This window comes from Rattus norvegicus, chromosome 1, assembly GCF_036323735.1.
Source record: "Rattus norvegicus strain BN/NHsdMcwi chromosome 1, GRCr8, whole genome shotgun sequence".
NCBI classification, from domain to species: Eukaryota; Metazoa; Chordata; class Mammalia; order Rodentia; family Muridae; genus Rattus; species Rattus norvegicus.
The window spans coordinates 210,612,836-210,635,101 of record NC_086019.1 but is presented as its reverse complement, the minus strand read 5'-3'; the positions used below and the strand labels follow the sequence as shown (position 1 = coordinate 210,635,101).

Sequence of the window (22,266 nt, the reverse complement as noted above, 5' to 3'; positions counted from 1 at the left end):
GTCACCAGCCCTCACGATGCCCCCTGCCCAGGCTCCATGAGTTCCTGGTCACGTTGCCCATGGTTCTCACAGTGTCCATCCTTCCTCCTGCCTTCCTGGGGCTGAACCTGGGATGTAGTAAGGCCCCTGGGGCGCCTTAATGTGGGGCAGCCTACTCCTCTCAGCTCAATTATAATCTGTAGGATTACTGTTGTGCTCACTGACTGTCACTGACTGACGTGTCGCTTACATGGCACGAGTCTGTAATTATACAGGATCAGCACCATAGGCATCTCCAGAGGCATCAGCACCATAGGCATCTCCAGAGGCAGACCAGAGAGCCATCATCTCCGCTCTAACTGCAGTGAAGACACAGGGATGTTGTGCACTGTGGATGTGGGATAGCAGGGCAAGGTCCTTGGGGTGCAGAGTGTGAGAAATGGGGTGTAACAGGGACAGTTGTCTTGATGGGAGTTGCTTCACGGGGAACCAGGGTAGATTCTGTGAACACCAAATACAACACAGTGCAAGGCTGGAAAAAAGGCAGAACAGGCATTTGGACAGAGGGGTGGCATGTCTCATCTTATTTAAACCTCATAGTATGTATCATTACTCCATACTGATGACAAAGTGAAGCTCAGAGAGTCCACCTGATTTGTCCCAGTTAACTTTGACTGTCAACCTGACACAGCCTAAGGTCACTTGAGAAGGGAGTCACAAATGAGCGATTGCCCAAACCAGATTTGCTTGTGTGTGATTGTTTTGATTGTTAGTTGATATAGAAAGGCATAGCCCACTATGGGTGACACCATTCCCTAGATAGGTGGTCCTGGCCTATGTAAGAAAGGTAGCTGAGGATAAGCCTGTATGCTAATTAGAAAGCAGAATCCTCCATTGTTTCTGCTGTTTTTCCTTGATGTTGAGTTATCACTGGCATTGATGGCAGTGATGGTCTCTGACCTGTAAGATGACATCAGTCCTTTTCTCCTCTAAGGTGCTTCTGGACAGAGTGTTTTATCAAGTTGACAGAAAGGAAATGAGAGCAGCAACCTCAAGCTTCTGAGAGTGGGTGTTTTTCAGTCCTCACAGCTCTCTCCTACACCAACCCTATGACCATGTTCCAGTATGTGTCCCATTTGGTATGTGCGTGGGAGGGGGAGTTATGTGTGCATATATGTGTGGCACGTGTGTTCATACATATGAGTGACTGCTTGCAGTGTGTGTGGAGATGTGGAGACCAGAGGTTGACACCTGCTGTCTTCCTCAGTTCCCTTTCTTTAATGAGGCGGAATGCATGGTTGAACCCAGACCTCACTCCTTGAGATGCTCTAGTCATTGCAACCCAGCGGGATCCATGTCTCTGCCTCCCAACAGTGGCTTAGCAGGTGGACGTTCGTGCCCAGCTGGCTTTTGTTTGGATGTGAGGGAATCACTGTGTGGGGTGTGGGGAGGGGCAGGATCTCACTGCACAGCCTTGAACTTGAAGCAATCCCCTGCTTCTGGGTCTGGAGGTGTGCCACCATGCTGAGCTTCTAGTCACATGGCTTTTATCATCTCCTCTACACCTTTCAGTTGCTTCCAGATTTTCCAAGAGACTGCAACATTTTTAGATCCATAGTGAACAACACTTTTTTTTAAAATGAGTCTTGGCCTCGCTATGTAGCTCTGACTGACCTGGCACTCTCTATGTGCATCAGGCTGGCCTAGGCTCACAGAGCTCCACCCACCTTGGCTTGGAGTGCTGGGATTAAAGGTGTGTGCTGCCATCACTTTGGGCAGGGAGTGGGATAAAGAAGGGATCTTGTGTAGCTCATGTCAGCCTTGAATTTGATATTTAGCAAAGGATGACCTAGAACCCCTGACCCTCATGCTTCTGCTCCTACCTTCCAAGTACTGGGATTAGACAAGTGCCATTACGCTCAGTGTATGCAGTCCTGGGAATCAGACACAGCCTGATGCACTCTAGGCAAGCCCTCTGCCATCCCCAGACCCACTGTTTTCTCCCAATGCAGTCTAGGCTGTCCTTGAATTCATGCTCCTTTTACCTCAGCATCTAGAGAGCTGAGATTACAGGTGTATGCCACTGAGCCCCACTGGTCACGTAGCTTTTTAAACCTAAAACTAGATTGGGTGTGGTAATGCATACCAGCATTCCAAAGGCAGAGGCAAACAGATCTCTGTAAGTTTGAGGCCAGTCTGGTCTACATAATGAATTCCAGGACAGCCAGGACTACACAGTAAGACCCTGACTCAAACAAATACAATTCTCAGCTCTGGCCTTGCCTTCTAAGACGTCCCCTCTTTTCTAACTCTGGTCACAGCTCTGGTGTCCCTTGCCAGATCTCCATCTGCTTGTGTGACTGCCACCTTAGCAGCGCGGAGCTCCTCCAGACAGGATGGGCCTGGGACTCTTGGGTGTTTCCTATGTGTAACTGGAATGTGAGGCTCAGAAGAACAAGGCAGATGACTGTGTACCTCTGATCTAGGCCACCTGTCCTGTTGTAATGAGTACTGACCAAGGCTCATTGCTGGCCTCAAACCCTCAGCTCCTGGCCCTGCCCTTCACCAGTGACTCCATATCCCATTCCCAGCAGAACTGTCCCCCACCCAAGGCCTTTTGTAGTGAAGCCCCTTTGTCACCAGTGCCAGCGGCCCCACCTACCCCTGACAGGGCTCCGAGCCTGTGTCCGCAGCAGACATTCTGGTTCCAGATGTGCGGCTCCTATTTTAGCCAGGCTCTTTCTTGCCTCGGCCGATCCTTCTAGGTGGGACCACACTGCCTTGCCCTACCTGGCAGTGCAGGGCCTGATCTTGAAGCTCTAACGAATGATGGGTGGGGCAGCTGTCTCCTAAACCCAGGGCCCTCCCTCCCTCCCTCCCTGCCTCCTGGGCACAGCTCTAGGGAACTGGAATGACAGGCTGTACAGGCTCCTCCGTTGGTCTGAAAGTTCTGGAGACGATGAAAGGAGTTAGCAAGTAAGGAGAAAAGTCATGGGAGTCGGAGGTGAAGACAGACTTCATCAGGTTCCTGAGAGCAATGTGGCCTCCAGGAAGACTCCTGGGGCTAAATCATCTCCTCCCACATGCCCATGTGTGTGCGCACGTGTATACACACACACACACACACACACACACACACACACACACACACGCAGAGAGAGAGAGAGAGAGAGAGAGAGAGAGAGAGAGAGAGAGAGAGAAACGCACACAATGAGAGTGTCCCTGTCTAGAAGAAAAAAAGTGTGGGATTTTTCTTTCACTCTCCTGTGACCAAATGACACACATGGAGTAGGGGAGTAGGGGAAAGGGCACTTAGAGTTGTAGAGGAGACTCCGCAGGCAGGGGGATTGTTCCAATGGGGGAATGTCACGTATTTATTTCCTATTTACTGTGAGATCCTAGTCAAATTATTTAGCCTCTCTGAGCTTACTGTCTGTGTATGTATGTATGTGTATATGTGTGTATGTATGTATGTATGTATGTATGTATGTATGTATGTATGTGTGGTGTGTGTATGTATGTGTGTATGTGTGTATGTATGTGTGTATGTGTGTATGTATGTGTGTATGTGTGGTGTGTGTATGTGTGTATGTATGTGTGTATGTGTGGTGTGTGTGTGTGTATGTATGTGTGGTGTGTGCATGTGTGCATGTGTGTATGTGTGTATGTGTGTATGTGTAGTGTGTGCATGCATGTGGTCTTCTTGCATGTATCTGTGCACCACATGCACACCTGGTAACCACAGAGGCCAGAGAGGGCATCAGATTCCCTGGAACTGGAGTCACAGTGTAACAGGCCATGTGGGTGTTGGGAACTAAGCTGAGGTCCTCTGGGAGAGCAACCAGTGCTGTTGACCACTGAGCCATCTCCCAGCCCTTTAATATCATGATTTCTGAGAGACTGTCCTGGGAGTGAGAAGGCATGCTCACAGCTTCAGGCACAAGTCAGTGTTTCTGGGGCTGTGGTACCAGAGGCTCCCATTGTTTCTGTGCACATTCACCCAGTACCTCCTAGGGTTTAAGAAGCAGGAGGCTGGGATCAGCCCTGCCACTGTCCCTCGCTGGTGACCATACCCTATGCCCCACTCCTCCCTAACCCAGACATCAAACACACCCCCAGTTCAGGGGTGCAGAGAAGGAGTCTCCATCAGAAGTTGTCTGGCAGAACCTTTCCTTGTGCTTGGAGCTCAGCCAGTGGAAGCCACAGCACAGTACAAACCTCTGCTCCATGAATCTTTGTTAGTTTCAGAGCTAAATGCCCATGTGGGCCCAGGAAGGAAGCACAGTAGGAGCCGAGGGGACATGAGATGGCTTCTCTGGGGTGACCTTGCCTAGGAGTAGCAGGTGGATCCCAAAGATGACTTCCTACCCTGAGTTGTGTAGCTACACTGTATGGAGGCTACAGGCTGTGTGAAGCTGACTCAGTGGAGAAGCTGACTTAGTGGAGAAGCATTTTAAAGAAAACCAAACCAGGGAGGAACCTGCACAGTTGTGATCCTGAGAGCGATGGGCAGAGTGGAATCAAACCATTAGGGAGCTTCCTGTACCCCTCTCGGTCCTGTGCCAGGCTGCTGAGACAAATGTCCCAAAGTGGCCGAGACAGCAGAGCTGTGCTCTCTCACAACACTGAAGACAAAAATCCACAACCATGCTGAATATGGTGGCTCACACCTGTAGTTCTAGCTCTCAGGAAGCCCAGGCAGGAGGATTGCCAGGAGTTCCAAGACAGCCAAGACTACATACTGAGACTTTGTCTCAGAGAGGGAAAAAGAAAAAAAATATGCTGAGGCCTGTTCCCTAAGCCTGTGCGGGAGGAGCCACTTGCCCTTCCAGCTGCAGGTGGCTGCCAAGCATCCTTGGTTGGTAGCCACCCCTCCTCAGACTTCTGTCTTTACATGACCTTTGTCTCAGGACACATCTACTGAATCCTTTCTATCTTCCCTCACAACACATCACGCCACACACATCTTCCTCCTTCAGTAATCCTGGTCTCTCACATGCTTGACAAAATACTGTACAACTGAACTACATTCTCACCCTCTGCTTCCCTCTGATGAGGGGCCTGGGACTGAAGTGAATGTTGTGTGGATGGCCAGGATCTTGGCAAGATCCTTAACTTCATCAGATGTTGAGGCTGACCGAACCCTCTGACCATGAGCTACAAGAGAATCTTTTCTTGAACTTGTGCATATCAGGGCATTCAATAGAAGCTACAGGAAAGTAACTAATGAACACGCTTCAGACAGATTCCACCAATTATTCTGATCTGGGTTCATGATCATGTCACTTCAGGTGGGACAAAGCCACCCTCCAGGAGTTGTCAGCAACTGCTCTGTCTTTTGGGATCCTGCTATGATCTGACAAAGAAAGTCCCCCTCAGTCACCAGGTCTGCCCAAACTTGGTGAGGGAATCTCTCTGTCTAAGCAGAAGGTCAGGAGGCTGCTGAGGGTGCTGTGCTACAGGCAGGGGCTGGACCAGCTACCTGGAGGCTTTGCATGGCTGCAGGTGTGTTCAGAAAGAGTTCCAGAAGTGGGGTGTTCACAGGCTGGACCAGACACCTGGCCTTTCAGGAACCACTGGGAACTTGAAATCCACTGAAAGCTCAGGTATGTTGGGGCAGAACAGCAAGAGAGAGGAGTCAAGGTGACATTCACAGGAGGGAGCAGCTCTGGGAGCCCATAGCCCATCTTAGCAGCTGTTGCCTACGGGGACTATAGGGTGGGTAACGGAGGTCATTAAGCTTTTCCATCCCAGAGCAGCTCAGCAGGCAGGCACGCTGATTAGAAAAGGTGTCAAAGGAGAACTTGCCGTGGTACCTGCCCATCCCACTCGATCCTGTGGACAGCATAGGACATAGGGTCAGCCCTTCCATGGACAGTTGAGAAGATATCATACAGACCTTGCTCTGAGCCTGTTTCCCCATTCATCCATTGGGTTAAATAAAGCACTGTATGTAAAAGGCTGAGCCCTGAGCCAGCCCCAGCACCAGTTTACCAGGTGTTGGTGCAAGATAGGCAAACAGTGGCCAGTGGATTATATTCTAAACTCAGGTTGCTGGGGTGGGAGTGGGGGATGGGCCCCAGCTTTGTCCCTAATATCTATGCCACCTTGAGTAAGTGACTTTGCCTCATTCTGCAGTGATGCTGGCACCCTTCTTCTAGGGCTTTGATAGAAATTAAGTGAATCTTCAGTCTCACAGCTCCCACTGTCTAGGAAGGGACAAGGACCCAGCTGGGGAAGACATGGGGAATGGCTGGGTGAAGTAGGGGCCATGAAGCTGGGATTTTGGGAATGAAAGAGGCCAGAGGATTGTGGAGTCAACCAGATGAATATTGTAGGTGAAAGCCCAAAGGATTCAGGCTTGGGGACAACAAGAGCCTTGGCAGTTGGTGACATGTTAGGACCAAGCTCAATGGCTGTCACAGCAGACAAAACTGAGGGAGAGAGAAGGAAGTAGGTCCTCTAAGACAGACCAGGAGGGACCAGGGCCATCTGTCACTCATCCCACTACTTAGAATTACCAAGTGGAAGGAACAGGATACCCTTTCAGTAATGAAGTGGGTTCAGAGGGAAAGTGCCTGCCAAGATCACCTCTGCCAGTGGGGCTTGCTGGAGGTAGAGATCCCCAGGCCTATGTTCACAGGGACATGGGAAGGCTGAAGGGGCAAGTATGCAGCCCCATCACTAGAAAACACCCACGGCTCTGTGGGGGATGGGCAGCCGAGGACCAGTGTTGCTTGATGAAAGTCAAGGTGCTTAGCGGCTGGCTAAAGGCCACAGCTGGGCTTTCTTCCCACCCACCTCCCGCCCCCGGAATTGAGGACCCAACCCAGGGCCTTGCGCTTGCTAGGCAAGCGCTCTACCACTGAGCTAAATCCCCAACCCCCCTAGGTGGGCTTTCTTAAAACTCACAAAACAGCCTATCTGGTCCTCACCCACACAAAATTTCCACCACAGACTGAAGAGAGGTGGGAGGGAGGCAGGCTAGATGGACACTCAGTGGAGAGGGGCTTCCGCTCCTGCCCACTGCACTGGGAACTGAGAGTGGGGTGCATCTTCTGCAGTTAGTGTGGTCAAGTAGCAGGATGGGGATGCAGGTGGGGGACCAGCCCAGGAGGGCAGAGCTCTGTCACCACCTACCCACTCCTCCAAAAGGAAGGCTGGACAGGGTCATGTGCATAAAGCCATCGTTCCCGCAGAAGCTCCCACTGCTGGTCCGGGCCAACACCTGTTTGATGACCTGGGAGAGAAAGAGGAACCTGTAAAGCACACCTGGATGAGCTTTGTTCTGGTGAGGGCCTGAGGTCCAAGGGGGTCTTGTAGGACAGACTCCTGGATCCCTATGCTGGGAACATGTTCCTTGTGTGTTTGCCTGTGAGTGGCCCCGGCAGGGTGTTGGGACCTAATCCTGAGGAGGAAGGCATGAGGCTAGAGACAGGCAGAGTGGAGGCATAGTGAGGTGCCAGGTGGTCATGGAGGTTTCCCAGGGGAGGGGGACAAGTGGGCTACTGAGTCTTATTATAACTGAGGCAGTTCTGCAGGAGAGAAAGGAGAGAGAAGTAAGCACCCTTGTGGGACAATCTTGGGCCTCTAAGGTCAAGCTTGGGCTTACCAACTTGATAAACATTGGCCCCAGGAGTTAAAGCTACATAGAGAACTCAACACACCAACCTAGTCTACAAGAACCTGCCTCAGGGGCTGGGGAGATGGCTCAGCGGGTAAGAGCACTACTGCTCTTCCAGAGGTCCTGAGTTCAATTCCCAACAACCACATGGTGGCTCACAACCATCTGTAATGGAATCTGATGCCCTCTTCTGGTGTATCTGAAGACAGCGATAGTGTACTCATATAAATAAATAATTTTAAAAAACTGCCTTATAAAACATGCGAATTACACACACACACACACACACACACACACACACATTTTGTCTAGACGAATGGCTCTGGGGGAAAATCCCCCACCCCCTGGAGTTGGGATCATACCTGCAGAGCCCACTCATCGGCATCCTTTGAAGATCTGCAGCCTCTCCCACCTCCCCAGAGGTCAGCTTAGATGTTTGCCTCAATACTCAGGAAGAGGTATGACAGCTCCCAGCAGTGACACTGGCAGACAAGGCCTTGCACAAGTACCTATTAATCTCCCTGGCCATGAGTAGCTCTCTGGCACTCAGAGGCAGCCTTTACCTCCAGGGCAAACTCTCTGGAAATCCTATGCCTTTTATTGAATTGAGAGGAACCAAGAAACTGGGGTAGCACAAAGATCTGACCACACAGACTGAGGCCTAAAAGCCTGAGGAATCAAAAGCACGGGCAGCACAGATGGAGGGGCACAGACGGAGGGGAGAGGGTGGGGGGGACAGATGGAGGGCCAGTGGTGGTGATATCTGAGGTCCTTTCCTGGTTCTGACCTGTGCCAGGCCCCTTCATGGGGCAACTGGGTGTGGAATACATGGGAAATCTACTGCCTTTGTGGATTTTCCATAAATGTACTCTCAAGTTAAGAAGCACGTACAATTGATAAGTGGCTATTAGCCCAAATGCTTGAATTACCCTAGATGCCTAGAACAAATGAAACTCAAGACGGATGATCAAAATATGAATGCTTCACTCCTTCTTTAAAAGGGGAACAAGAATACCCTTGGCAGGGAATAGAGAGGCAAAGATTAAAACAGACACAGAAGGAACACCCATTCAGAGCCTGCCCCACATGTGGCCCATACATATACAACCATCCAATTAGACAAGATGGATGAAGCAAAGAAGTGCAGGCCGACAGGAGACAGATGTAGATCGCTCCTGAGAGACACAGCCAGAATACAGCAAATACAGGGGCGAATGCCAGCAGCAAACCACTGAATTGAGAATAGGACCCCCGGGGTTGGGGATTTAGCTCAGTGGTAGAGTGCTTGCCTAGCAAGCTCAAGGCCCTGGGTTCGGTCCCCAGCTCCGAAAAAAAGAAAAAAGGAGAATAGGACCCCCGTTGAAGGAATCAGAGAAAGAACTGGAAGAGCTTGAAGGGGCTCGAGACCCCATATGTACAACAATGCCAAGCAACCAGAGCTTCCAGGGACTAAGCCACTACCTAAAGACTATACATGGACTGACCCTGGACTATGACCTCATAGGTAGCAATGAATATTCTAGTAAGAGCACCAGTGGAAGGGGAAGCCCTGGGTCCTGCTAAGACTGAACCCCCAGTGAACTAGATTGTTGGGGGGAGGGCAGCAATGGGGGGAGGATGGGGAGTGGGGAGGGGAACACCCATAAAGAAGGGGAGGGGGAGGGATTAGGGGGATGTTTGCCCGGAAACCGGGAAAGGGAATAACACTTGAAATGTAAATAAGAAATACTCAAGTTAATTATAAAAAAAAAAAAAAAAAAAAAAAAAAAAAGAAGCATGTACAACACCAGTGCTGAGGGCTTGGGGATGGAGCTTGCTTGGCAGCGCTTTCTCAGCTCCTGAAACCAGAGACGGTGTGAACCTCCGTTTTCACAGAACTATGATGTGAAGACAGGAGAACCAGGAGCTTGAAGCCATCTCAGCTACACAGTGAGTATGAGGTCTGGCTACATAAGACCTTGACTCAAAAAAAAAAAAAAAAAAAAAAAAAGGATCCTAGGTTCAGTCAGATGTGGTGCACAGGAAAACCAGTGTGGTCTCCATAGGATGTGGAAGGGGACCTCAGTGCCTTCTAAGAGGGAGGGAAAGGACAGAGCCTAAGAAGCCACCATCCCTAAAATTCTGTGACTGTGCAGAGGGCTCCTCTTATCCCATAGTCCACTTCTGGAAATGTCACCCACCTCCACATTGTTGGAATAGGCATACAGCGCAAGTGGCTTCTCCCTCCGGTTGATGAACTCAATCGCCTCATCCAGGTTCCTCACAGTCACCAGGGGCAGGATGGGTCCAAAGATCTCCTCCTGCATCACGGGCTCTGTCTCCTGCACATCCACTAACACTGTGGGGGCTGTGGACACAGGAGTCGACTCAGCCTCTCCATAGGCAGGACTTGCAGAAGGGCAGGGCCTGTGAGGGTGAGAGAGCTTGGATTCCAGGATGGGGAACCTCAGGGGCTGATTTATGAGGACTCGAGACTCAGTGTCTGGGATTCTACCTTCTGGGATATGGGACAATAGAGGGTTGGGCAGGAATTTAAACCACACTCTGAGTACCTAGAACAGGGATGTAGCTCAGAAGGTTTGAGCTGTGGGACAGATGTTTAGAATTGAGGAGTCACAGACCAAAAACCACAGTGTGGGGGCTCCTAGCACCAAAAGCTAGAACTCAGTTATGGGCTCAGAGAAGCCCCTCCAGTATGGAAATGCCTCAGCCCAGCAGGGCCCTGTGCCAGTGACAGGGCAGGAGACTCACCAATGTAGCGCTCCCCCTCATCGCTCTGGCCCCCGATGGCCACACGGCCACAGCCCAGCAATCCCTGGAGCCGCTCGAAATGCTTCTGGTTGATGATTCTGCCCAGGTTGGGGGAGGTCTGTGGGTTGTCTCCATAGAAACGCGTGATGGCATTCTGCAGGGCGGGCACCAGCCGCTCCTGCATCTCCTGGCTACACAGGACATAATCCGGGGCCACACAGGTCTGGCCGGCGTTAAAGTAGCGGAACCAGGCCACACGGTTGGCCACTGTCTGGGGGTCGCAGTTGTCATCCACATAGCAGGGGTTCTTACCCCCCAGCTCCAGGGTGATGGGCGTCAGGTGTTTGGCAGCAGCAGCCATGACGATCTTGCCTACCCGAGGGCTCCCTGAGAACATGGTCGAGAGGCACCTGGTCAACTGGTCTAGGCATCAACTTTGGCCTCCTCTCTCCACAGAGCCCTTTCTCAACACAAGCTCTGGGCTGTTCCACCTACGTCCGAGAGTCTGCCCCCATCCCGGCCGCCCAGGAGCCAATCTCCAAGATTCTCAGAGGGCCTGGAGAGCCATCCTCAGGGACACCTCCACCTCTTACTCACCCCCTCCCCTGGCTTATGGCCTTGCCCCACATTGCTTTCCCACTGTGTTATCTGCTGTCTCCCTTCCCCAGGATGCTGGACGGGGCTGTCCTTACCTGTGAAGAAGATGTAGTCAAATTTGTGCTTCAGCAGCTGCCCGGTCTCCTCGGGCCCACCCAGCACCACAGCAAAGCAGCTCTACAAGGCGTGAAGACAGCTCAGGAGGCAGACCCAGGGCAGGAGGACATCCCCACCAGCCAGGACAAGGTGGGGGGATGCCGGCTGCCTGATAGGCAGAACTGTGCTCACCTGGTCCAGATACTGGGGTAGCAGCTCTGCCAGCACCTTCTCTGTGTTCTTGCTCATTTCTGATGGCTTCAGCACCACACAGTTTCCTGCCAGGAGCCAATGGGGAAGTAGAGAGGAGAGGCGGGTGCTTGCACCCTCCACAGAACCCTGGAAGCCTTCTTAGGGAGGGATCACCAGACTAGGAGGGCTCAGAGCCCCACTCACCTGCAGCAATGGCCCCCACTAGAGGCATGATCATCAAGTTCAGAGGATAATTCCAGGGAGCGATGATAAGTACCAGGCCAAAGGGCTCTTTCCGGATGAAGGCTGAGCTGAACTTCGTGAGCTAGGATGCAGAACCACAGTCACGTGCACGATGGGTAGGAGCCCACACCCACACCTACACATACTCCCTGGGTGACAGAGTCCCCAAATGAGCAGACTGGCCTGGGGCAGGCTACCCTGTGCCCTGCCGCCCCACTGCCACCTTCACCCGCCATCCCTCAGTCAACAGGGCTCACAAAGTTGGTGGACACAGACTCGTCCTTCATCCACGTCTGCAGGTTCTTGAGGGCCAGGTCCACCTCGTTCTGACACAGGATGATCTCACTCATGTCTGACTCGAAGGCTGACTGTGGGGTGGGGAGGTCAGATTCAAGGCTGGGCTGGGGTCTCTGGCTTGGCTAGGGCTTGAGACAGTTCCTTTGAGCTTATAAACAGTGTGTGGTGGTGCCATGGGGACTGATCCTGGACTGCAACTGCCTCTACTGAGACTTTGGACAAGCAACTTAACACTGAGTGCCTGTTTCCTAATTTGTGACTTGAGAACCTCCATGAAGCTGCCTCTCAGGGGAAGGGAGTGCTTGTGTGTTCCTGAGTTAATACTGCGCTCTGTATCTAAGGCAGGGGATAAATACGCAGGCCACGATGTGGACACACAGCCCATCACATTACAAGTATGACTCTCTCAGGGATTCAAGGTCTCACAAAGGATAAGGCTAGCCTGGGACAGATAGAATAGCACTATCCTGTGTCTCCAAAGATGCATGCCCCACACCCACACCGCACAGCACCTTGCCCAGGTCTCCATCCAGGGCATCATGTAGCTGCTTGCTGTTGTCCTGCAGAAACTGGCCCAGGCTCTCGAGTTGTTCAGCCCTGAACTTGGCCATCTTTGTCTTCCCTGTGTTGAAGGCCTCCTTCAGCCTCTGTAACTTTTCCTCAAAAGGGTCCGTCCTGAAACATGGGTAGTTAACTGAGTGGTTGAGACTGTCACCATGGTTACAACACACTCTAATTACCGCTGGTCCATGCCATATCCAGAAGCTTATGGGCTTCCATGAGTGTCTCCTTTCTCCAATGACCTTGCAGGTCAGGCACAGCAATGGCGCTGAGTGCTTCTGAATGCTGGTGAACCTGGAGCTTGTTTTGTTTTGTTGTTTGTTTGTTTGCTGTGCTGGCTGGTTTTATGTGTTAACTTGACACAAGCTGAAGTTATCACAGAGAAAGGAGCCTCAGTTGAGGAAACGCCTCCATGAGACCCAGCTGTAAGTCATTTTCTCAACTAGTGATCAAGGTGGGAGGACCCAGCTCATTGTGGGTGGTGCCACTGCTGGGCTGGTGGTCTTGGGTTCTATAAGAGAGCAAGCTGAGCAAGGGCAGGGGAAGCAAGCCAGTAAGAAACACCCCTCCATGGCCTCTGCATCAGCTCCTCCTTCCTGCCCTGTGTGAGTCCCAGTCCTGATTTCCTTTGGTGATGAACAGCAATGTGAATGTGTAAGCCGAATAAACCCTTTTCTCCCCAACTTGCTTCTTGGTCATGATGTTTGTGCAGGAATAGAAACTCTGACTAAGACAGTTGGATTATTGAGACACGGTCTCATGTAGTTCATGGTGGCCTCCAGAGTATTACATTGCTAGAAGTGACCTGGGAAATCCTGACCATTCTGTCTCTACTTCCCACACAGCTGGAATGAAAAGCATGAGCCAACCCACAAGGTTCATTTCACAGCTCTTGCTGTGCCCATGTGCAAATGAGTGCCTGTGTCCATGTGTCTATGTTTCTGAACAAGCATCTGTATTCTGAGTCTGTGGATCACTGTGTGTGTGTGTGTGTGTGTGTGTGTGTGTGTGTGTGTGTGTATGTACTCTTGTGTGTATACTTTTGTGTTGACCTGAATGAATGCAGGTGTGAGCTTTGCATCTGTGTAGTCGGGAGCTGTACTGGGACATGGTCATGGCCCTCGGAGGGAGCAGGGGAATAGCATCCCTACTGTGTGTCCTTTAGGCCCTGTCCCCATCAGCATCTGGATCTTCCCCTGGGCCTCAGCAGGTTATCACCTTCTTCACTGAAACCCAGACACACCCCTATGGATAGAGATCATCTAATGCCGGCACAGACATGTGAATAGAGCTCTTGGAACAGTGCTCCCTGTGAACGGTGTGTAAATCAGGAACGGCTCCCACAGTGAATGGCTACAAAACAGCACCATTTGGAGTGGAGCTCCTGTCGGGACAGCCGGCCTCTTGGAGCCTCAGTAGTCTTACAATGGATAGCAGTATCTGCCAGGCTTAAAAGTCACTACCCTCCAGTAATCTGTCTTCTCAGGACAGTGCCCCCTGTGGACAGAACTCTCAGGACAGCACCCCCTGTGGACAGAACTTTCAGGACAGCGCCCCCTGTGGACAGAACTCTCAGGACAGAGCCTGTTCTTAAGAACAAAAGGCTAAATTGAGCAGCCACTGCAGGCTCCCAGGGGCTGTCTCAGCTGAGGAATGTGGGGAGACAGGAGAGTGCAGACTTGTCCTCCTCCCATGACAGAGCTGCTGATTTCCCAGCTGAGGACTCCACATTCAGGTCCCTCTCCCCTGGGGCCTTCAGGACTGTCCCTGAGCAGACTCTCCTCCTGTCAGGCCTGAATGGAGACCCAGGCCCTCCTTCCATACAGCCAGACCTGGGGGAGTCCCCACCTAGACCCCTAGCCAGGAAGACCAGGGTCCATTCCCTGCAGAGGTTCCCTGGAGGACCTGGGCCTGCCTGGGGCTACTTGGTTCCCCACTCCCTGGACAACTGGAACAATTGGCCTAGACTCTATGCCTTCGCGCTCCTTCTGGGAGCCATGTCACCAGCCCTCACGATGCCCCCTGCCCAGGCTCCATGAGCTCCTGGTCACGTTGCCCATGGTTCTCACAGTGTCCATCCTTCCTCCTGCCTTCCTGGGGCTGAACCTGGGATGTAGTAAGGCCCCTGGGGCGCCTTAATGTGGGGCAGCCTACTCCTCTCAGCTCAATTATAATCTGTAGGATTACTGTTGTGCTCACTGACTGTCACTGACTGACGTGTCACTTACATGGCACGAGTCTGTAATTATACAGGATCAGCACCATAGGCATCTCCAGAGGCATCAGCACCATAGGCATCTCCAGAGGCAGACCAGAGAGCCATCATCTCGGCTCTAACTGCAGTGAAGACACAGGGATGTTGTGCACTGTGGATGTGGGATAGCAGGGCAAGGTCCTTGGGGTACAGAGTGTGAGAAATGGGGTGTATCAGGGACAGTTGTCTTGATGGGAGTTGCTTCACGGGGAACCAGGGTGGATTCTGTGCACACCAAATATGACATGGAACAAGACTGGAAGGAATTGCGACTTTTACTCTTCCTGAGTGGGATTATAGTGCCTGGCAGATACTGTTACCCCATTTTTAGGGTGAGAAGACTGAGGCTCCAAGAGGCCAGCTGATTTGTCCTATTCACAGTGGCTGCTGACCAATACATCTCTGTGGACCCCACAGACCTCTTCTCTCACCAATATTATGGTCATGTACCAATGTGTTGTCCGTGGTGTGTGTGTTCAAATGTATGTGTGCTCATGTGTATGTACAAGTGAAGTGTACATGTATGTGTGGAGGCTATAGGCTAATGCTGAGTGCTTTCTCCAATGCCCTCTTCCGGTGTGTCGGAAGGCAGCTACAATGCACTCATATACATAAAATAAATAGATCTTTAAATAAAAAAAAAAGAATGTTACACTTCACATCAGCGAGCTGTGTCAGTAAGTGGCCAGGAAGCCTGATGACCTGAGTTTGGAGTTGGGATACCGGGAGCCCACACAGTCAAAGGAGAGAACAGCTCATACAGGCCGTGCTCTGACCTGCACTTTCTACAGTCATTCTACTGCACCTGCCCATTCTAGTTGGTGCAAACACACACACACACACACACACACACACACACACACACACACACTAAATGTAAAAATAAAAAAAGTCACAGTTCTGGAAACACAGAAACATGACCACACACCCCCAACCCCAGCTCGATCGCTCTGTCTCTCTCTCTCTGTCTCTCTCTCTCTGTCTCTGTCTCTCTCTGTCTGTCTCTGTCTCTGTCTCTGTCTCTGTCTCTGTCTCTCTCTCTCTCTCTCTCTCTCTCTCTCTCTCTCTCTGTCTTTCTCCCCCCCCCCCCGCTGAAGAAATAAGGTTTCATAGTTCCATAGATATGAGAAACAAAGAAACAAAGTTGTAAAAACAAGGTTTTGAGAAATACATCTGACTTCAGGTTGCCTAATTTATGACAAAGTTTTAGTAGTCAGAATGACCAGACTATTCTGACCATAAGTTAGTACAAAACAAAGATACTGTTCTCGGAAAGACCCCCCTACCCCTCCCTGTGGTAAATCTTGAGAACAACCACAAGATGTCATAATGACCCTGCCGACCACCCAGTTCCTCCCTGCTCTAAGGGGCGTGCCAACTTAGCCCTTTCCCAGTGATTTTCCAAGGCCAGGTGAATGGCTGGATGAGGAAAGTGTCTGACTAAGCCAAGAACAGCCTGAGCAGGCCAGCCAATACCTGACCAGATCCTTTGTCCTGTGTTCCACCAATGAGAATAGGCCAGCTAACCCTGTTGCTGAAGTCTGCCCTCTGTAAAGAATTATGTGCTTTTTGGGATCAGGGTTGCCTCTCCCTGTGTGGATGAGCAACCCCACATACGTGGATCATTAAACCTTTTGCCATTGCAGCGGTCGATTTGTCAATTTGTGATCCTAAGGTAAGGCCACTATGGGGTCTTACAACATCTCTCTCTCTCTCTCTCCAGAATCTTATGTAGCTCAGGCTGGCCTCAACATTGACATGAAGTCAAGGATGGATGATCTTGAACCCAATCCTCCTGCCTCCTCCCAAGTTCTAGAATGACAAGCTTGTGTCAGAATGATCCATTTATACAGTGCTAGGTGTTATAGTAATCTCTTACCCCAATAAGCCCGTATAAAAAACACAGAACCCAGTTATTCTATTTATAAGATATATGCCTAGATTGGGCAGATATATCACTGTACTAATCTATTCCCCAGCTGTGACACCCCTTGGTACTTGCAGATTCTCCAAGCCACGTGGTTCTGCTCCCTCTTTCTCCTCCCCCTCCTCCTCCCCCTCCCCCTCCTCTTCCTCTTCCCCCTCCTCCTCCTCCTCCCCCTCCCCTCCCCCTCCTCCTCCCCCTCCTCCTCCTCCTCCCCCTCCCCTCCCCCTCTTCCTCCTCCTCCCCCTCCTCCTGCTCTCTCTCCTCTCTCTCTCTCCTCTCTCTCTCCCTCTCTCTCTCTCTCTTTCCCTCTCTCTCTCATGCTCTCTCTCCCCCCCTCTCTCTCCTCCCTCTCTGAGACCTCCAGACCCACCTTTACCTTCCACTGCCCAATCATTGGCTCTAGTCTTTATTTGACCAGTCAGAAGGGAGAGAAGGTCCTGTGAGATCACCTGAGTACATGATCTACCACAGCCCCTCTTGAGGAAGTAGAACTAAACAACAAAATACTAACAGCACCAGGGCAACCCACATCAGCAAGGGGTGAAGCCCAAGGCTGCCCTGGCACACTAGGCCGGCACTCTATACTAAGATGCACTCCCGGTTTCATTTTTTGTTTGCTTTCTGATACAGAATTTATTACATACCTGAATTCTTGAGTTCAGGATCCTTCTGCCTCGATCCCTAGAATGCTGGGATAACAGGTTTGTGCTACTCTGCCCTGATAGAATGTGGCTTTTTAAACTTGAAACAGTAACTCAGCTCTGGAGTGGTCTCCCAAGAAGTCCCATTCTTTTTAACAACCTGGTCACAGCTCAACCAGGTCCCCATATGCCTGTAAACCTGCCTCGTGTCACCTAGAACTTCTCCAGGAAAGACGGGGCTTGTCCCTACCCCCGGGAAACTGGGTGCTTCCAGCAACTATCACAGGGATATGATGCTCAGAAGGACAAGGAAGATCAAGATCACCATCCCCCTGGCCCCACCTCTGCCATGAGTCTCCTGGTCCACCTATCACTCTGCAGTTCGAGGCTCCTTTTTCCTTTTCTTTCTTTCTTTCTTTCTTTCTTTCTTTCTTTCTTTCTTTCTCTCTCTCTCTCTCTCTCTCTCTCTCTCTCTCTCTCTCTCTCTCTCTTCTTTCTTTCTTTCTTTCTTTCTTTCTTTTTTTTCAGAGCTGGGGACCGAACCCAGGGCCTTGCGCTTGCCAGGCAAGCGCTCTACCACTGAGCTAAATCCCTAACCCCCAGTTCGAGGCTCCTTAGTGGGCTCAACCCCTGGGCTCCTGGTCCTTCCCCTGATCTGTGACCTCCTCATCCCTGCTGAGGCTCCTCTCAGCAGGTGCACCTACCCCTGGTCAGGCTGTGGGTGTTTGCCTTTGGTGGGCATTCTGGCTCCAGATGTGCAGCTCCTCTCCTCCCCGCTAGCTCCTGCCTCTGTCTCTGCCAGTCACTCTAAGTGCCCTTGGACCACAGTCCTGCACCCACGTCTGACAGCGCAGTGATTCGGTCCTCCTGGGGCAGCTGCTTTTAAACCTCACACCCTTCCTCTGCCAATTCTCCACTGAGGGAACTGGAATGACAGGACGGTCAGGTTTCCAAGGCATGGAGGGGCAGCTGGGAAGCTAGCTGGAAGGGAAAATGTCTTGGGGCAAACCTCACCAGAGCTCCACCAGAGATACTATGTCCTCCAGGAAGCCCCCACAGACTAAGTCACCATCTCCACCTTCAAACACATGCACAGCCAGGCTGTCCCTGTCTGGCTAACCAAGGAAACTAACTTCATTTCCACTTTCCTATGGTCAAATGCCACACAGAGGTCAGAGGAGGGACCAACAGTTGCAGAGGAGACCTGGTAGGTATGGGGGGAGGGGGGAGGGGACTCCCCCAAGGTGGATGTCACTCATAACCTTATTTCCTATTGTCTGTGTGGAACCAAGCTGAGTTATTTAACCTCCCTGCATGTAATTGTGGTTGTTTCTGAGAGACTGTCCTGGGAGTGAGAAGGCATGCTCACAGCTTCAGGCACAAGTCAGTGTTTCTGGGGCTGTGGTACCAGAGGCTCCCATTGTTTCTGTGCACATTCACCCAGTACCTCCTAGGGTTTAAGAAGCAGGAGGCTGGGATCAGCCCTGCCACTGTCCCTCGCTGGTGACCATACCCTATGCCCCACTCCTCCCTAACCCAGACATCAAACACACCCCCAGTTCAGGGGTGCAGAGAAGGAGTCTCCATCAGAAGTTGTCTGGCAGAACCTTTCCTTGTGCTTGGAGCTCAGCCAGTGGAAGCCACAGCACAGTACAAACCTCTGCTCCATGAATCTTTGTTAGTTTCAGAGCTAAATGCCCATGTGGGCCCAGGAAGGAAGCACAGTAGGAGCCGAGGGGACATGAGATGGCTTCTCTGGGGTGGCCTTGCCTAGGAGTAGCAGGTGGATCCCAAAGATGACTTCCTACCCTGAGTTGTGTAGCTACACTGTATGGAGGCTACAGGCTGTGTGAAGCTGACTCAGTGGAGAAGCTGACTCAGTGGAGAAGCTGACTCAGTGGAGAAGCTGACTTAGTGGAGAAGCATTTTAAAGAAAACCAAACCAGGGAGGAACCTGCACAGTTGTGATCCTGAGAGCGATGGGCAGAGTGGAATCAAACCATTAGGGAGCTCCCTGTACCCCTCTCGGTCCTGTGCCAGGCTGCTGAGACAAATGTCCCAAAGTGGCCGAGACAGCAGAGCTGTGCTCTCTCACAACACTGAAGACAGAAATCCACAACCATGCTGAATATGGTGGCTCACACCTGTAGTTCTAGCTCTCAGGAAGCCCAGGCAGGTGGATTGCCGTCGAGTTTGAGGCCAGCCTGGTCTACACAAAGAGTTTAGCCAGAGCTACAGAGTAAAATCTTGTCTCAAAATTAAAAAAAATAAGAAAGAAAGAAAAAAGACACACACACACACACACACACACACACAGAGAGAGAGAGAGAGAGAGAGAGAGAGAGAGAGAGAGAGAAGGACTGATGTTAGATGGCACCCAGTTCCCTTGGAGTCCATGCAAGAGCCTTCTCCATGTCTTCCAGCCTTCCAGCCTCAGGTAACTTCCAGAAACCCTTGACTCACTGTCTCTGTATGGCCTTTGTCTCAGAACACATCTATCCACTCTTTCCACCTATCACAGTGCTGGGAATGGACCCAGAGCCTGCAGCATGAAGTGCTCAACTCCTGAACCACAGAGCTACATCCGAAGCCCACCTGTCTCTTATGAGGACGTCTGTGACTCAAGTTATGGCCTATCTGAATGACCCTCTTGTCAAGATCCTTAACCTTCTCAGATCTGGAGAGAACCTTTCTCCACAGGGTCCTTTCCCAGTCCCAGCAGTTAGGAGCTATTGTTTCCAGATCTACTGTCTACTGACCTCAGGGTGGGGGCAGGAGGCAAACACCATTCTTTGTCACTCCTAAGGAGTATGGGATCACAGCTCTCAGAGAACATACTTAGACGCCCACAGATGAAAAAACCACCTTACCCTTGCCTTGACACACCCACGCAGGGAGGAGCCTAACAATGGGACAGGGGGAGAGGCAGAGAACCAGTCAAGTGAACAGAGGCCATCAGTAAAACACAGCAGAGGGCTCAGGGCAGGTAGCAGGAAGCAGCCACATCTTGTGTGCTAGGAAGTCTGCATTTGACGCAGACTAAAATCAAAGCCATGGAGAGTTCAAACTGGGTCACTATCAGAGTTTTGGTGGCCTTGGATGGGTTGGTCCTGGAGAAGCACATCTGTAGTCCTGGCTGTCCTGGACTATGTGAACTTATCTTAAAAAGAAAACGAATGCCTTCCTGGAAGAACTGCAAGGATTGTCCTGCACTGGAGGACAGGGTCTGGGGGCAAAGGGCAGGGGAAGATGGGGGCTGACCAGGTGCCTGCTGAAGCCACTGAAAGTCACTTTGTAGTTCTCAGATTCTGGGCCCTGGGAGGTGGGGCCCCTGAGTCCTATCTGGATAAAGAGTTCAACAAGTGCCCAGTAAGACACAGAGCAGATGCCCAAAGTGTGAGTCAGGGGCTCAGGGACAAAGCCAGCTGTGGGTTTTTCAACATGTTTTGGGCAATGGCAGCTCATGGGGAAGGAGTATAGAAAACAGGCAGCCATGCTGGGCAGTGGTGACACATTCCTTTAACATGGGCACTCAGGAGACAGAGGTAGGTAGAACTCTGTGAGTTCAAGGCCAGACTGGTCTACAGAAAGAGATCCAGGATAGCCAGAGCTACTAAAAGGAAATCTTGTCTCAAACAGCCAAAAAGAAAAAAGAAAAGAAAAAGAAGAGAAAGGAAGGAAGGAAGGAAGAAAGGAAGGAAGGAAGAAAGAAAAGGAAAGAAAAAGCCAAGCTGGCACCAGGGATACCACAAGGCAGCTATGACTGAAATGGACAGACCTGGACACACCCAAGTCAATGAGGACAAACAGGTTAGAGCTGGAGGTTGCCACCTGGAGTCGGTCAGGGGGACACCTGGCTGGTCTGACTCTAGGTGGCAGTCATGTTTTGACCTAGCAGGTTCCTGCACTTGGAAAGCTATGGTGTCAACAGGCTCCAGGGTGCAACTTGTTGCTCTGTCACTTGCATCTGCAGGCACAGGAGTAACAGCTGGGCCTGGCTGCTCAGCCGGGGCCTATAACATCCTCCAGTTGTGAAACCAGGGTTATCTCCACCCATTGCAAAATGTTCCCTAGAGCTACCTCACACCCTGTGGAGAACCATGGACTTCTGTGCCTGGATGGTTGCAGACAGTGGCTGGTACCTGGTGGACGAGGTGGGGTATCCTGCCACCAGACACTAATGAGACCAGCCTAAGAAGACATTACTGCAGAGGATGACCATGAGGGTGAAGTGGGACTTTTAAATGGGAAGACGACGCAGGTTAGTTTTCCTCTGGGGGCTTCTACATAAAGTGACCAACCACCAAGCATGCTACCGTCAGCCATGACACTCCAGTGAAGTCTGGCAATGCCTTCCAAGTGTATATATTCAAGTCCAAACCCCAGTGTGACAATATTTGGGGGTGGCCCCTTGTGGGGATGGTTAGATTAAATCATAAAGATAGGGCTGGCTGTGGGGATCTGATGGATGTCCTTGTAAGAAAAGAAAGATAAAGTGTTGGAGAGAAGGCTCTGTTGATGACGTGCCTGGTTTTTAAGCCGGACGACCTGGGTTCCCACACCAGAATCGTGTGGAAAAGTGAGGTGTGGTGTTGCATGCTTATAATCCCAGAATGCAGGTGGGGCAGAGATGGGGGATCCCTGGGACACTGAGCAGCCAGTCTTGGTGAATTCTAGTCCAGTGAGAGATCCTTGTATCATAAAGTAAGGTGGGCAGCTACTAAAGATGGACAGCAGAGATTATCCCCAGCCTCAGTGCACATACACATACACAAAAAAGGAAAGAAAGAAAGAATGAGAGAGAGAGAGAGAGAGAGAGAGAGAGAGAGAGAGAGGAAGGAAGGAAGAAAAAGAAAGAAAGAAACAAAGAAAGAAATGAGGAAGAGACACCAGAGGGTTTGCAGGTGTTGTCCCCCTCTCCCAGGGTGGAGACAGGACAGAGTGAATGGAGTCCACCTACTAGAAGCTGGTACAGCCCAGCTGAATACCAGAACTGTAAGGAAAAAAAATGTCTGGGGGCTGGGGATTTAGCTCAGTGGCAGAGCGCTTACCTAGGAAGCGCAAAGCCCTGGGTTCGGTCCCAAGCTCAAAAAAAAAAAAAAAA

At 51.2% G+C, this 22,266-nt stretch overlaps 2 protein-coding genes across 4 annotated transcripts in view; both read right to left on the bottom strand.

The window, feature by feature from the left end:
* Aldh3b3l-ps1 (aldehyde dehydrogenase 3 family, member B3-like, pseudogene 1) overlaps positions 1–5,574 on the bottom strand; it is a 17,132-nt gene extending 11,558 nt beyond the window's left edge. The window contains exon 1 of one of the 2 annotated variants that reach the window (XM_063279790.1): positions 5,462–5,574. In XM_063279790.1, coding sequence (XP_063135860.1) covers positions 5,462–5,476 — 15 coding nt within the window. In that variant the 5' untranslated portion in view covers positions 5,477–5,574. Of the gene's footprint in view, positions 1–2,641; positions 2,842–5,461 lie in introns of those variants that run through there. The other variant, XM_063279785.1, reaches the window with a different exon arrangement.
* Positions 5,216–18,012, bottom strand: Aldh3b3 (aldehyde dehydrogenase 3 family, member B3). 2 transcript variants are annotated; one of them, XM_039101314.2, is made up of 10 exons: positions 17,867–18,012; positions 12,292–12,454; positions 11,740–11,850; positions 11,444–11,564; positions 11,240–11,325; positions 11,047–11,128; positions 10,355–10,741; positions 9,784–9,950; positions 7,120–7,219; positions 5,216–5,814 (listed from the first exon to the last, which is right to left on the bottom strand). In XM_039101314.2, exons 1-10 carry the CDS (start codon positions 17,902–17,904, stop codon positions 5,630–5,632), a joined length of 1,440 nt encoding a protein of 479 aa, XP_038957242.2. In that variant the 5' UTR covers positions 17,905–18,012; the 3' UTR covers positions 5,216–5,629. The 2 variants fall into 2 exon arrangements, with proteins under 2 accessions (XP_038957242.2, XP_038957243.1); XM_039101315.2 differs by lacking the exons at positions 5,216–5,814; positions 7,120–7,219; positions 12,292–12,454; positions 17,867–18,012 and having other exon boundaries at positions 9,792–10,009; positions 11,740–12,129.
* Positions 18,013–22,266: the final 4,254 nt, after the last annotated feature.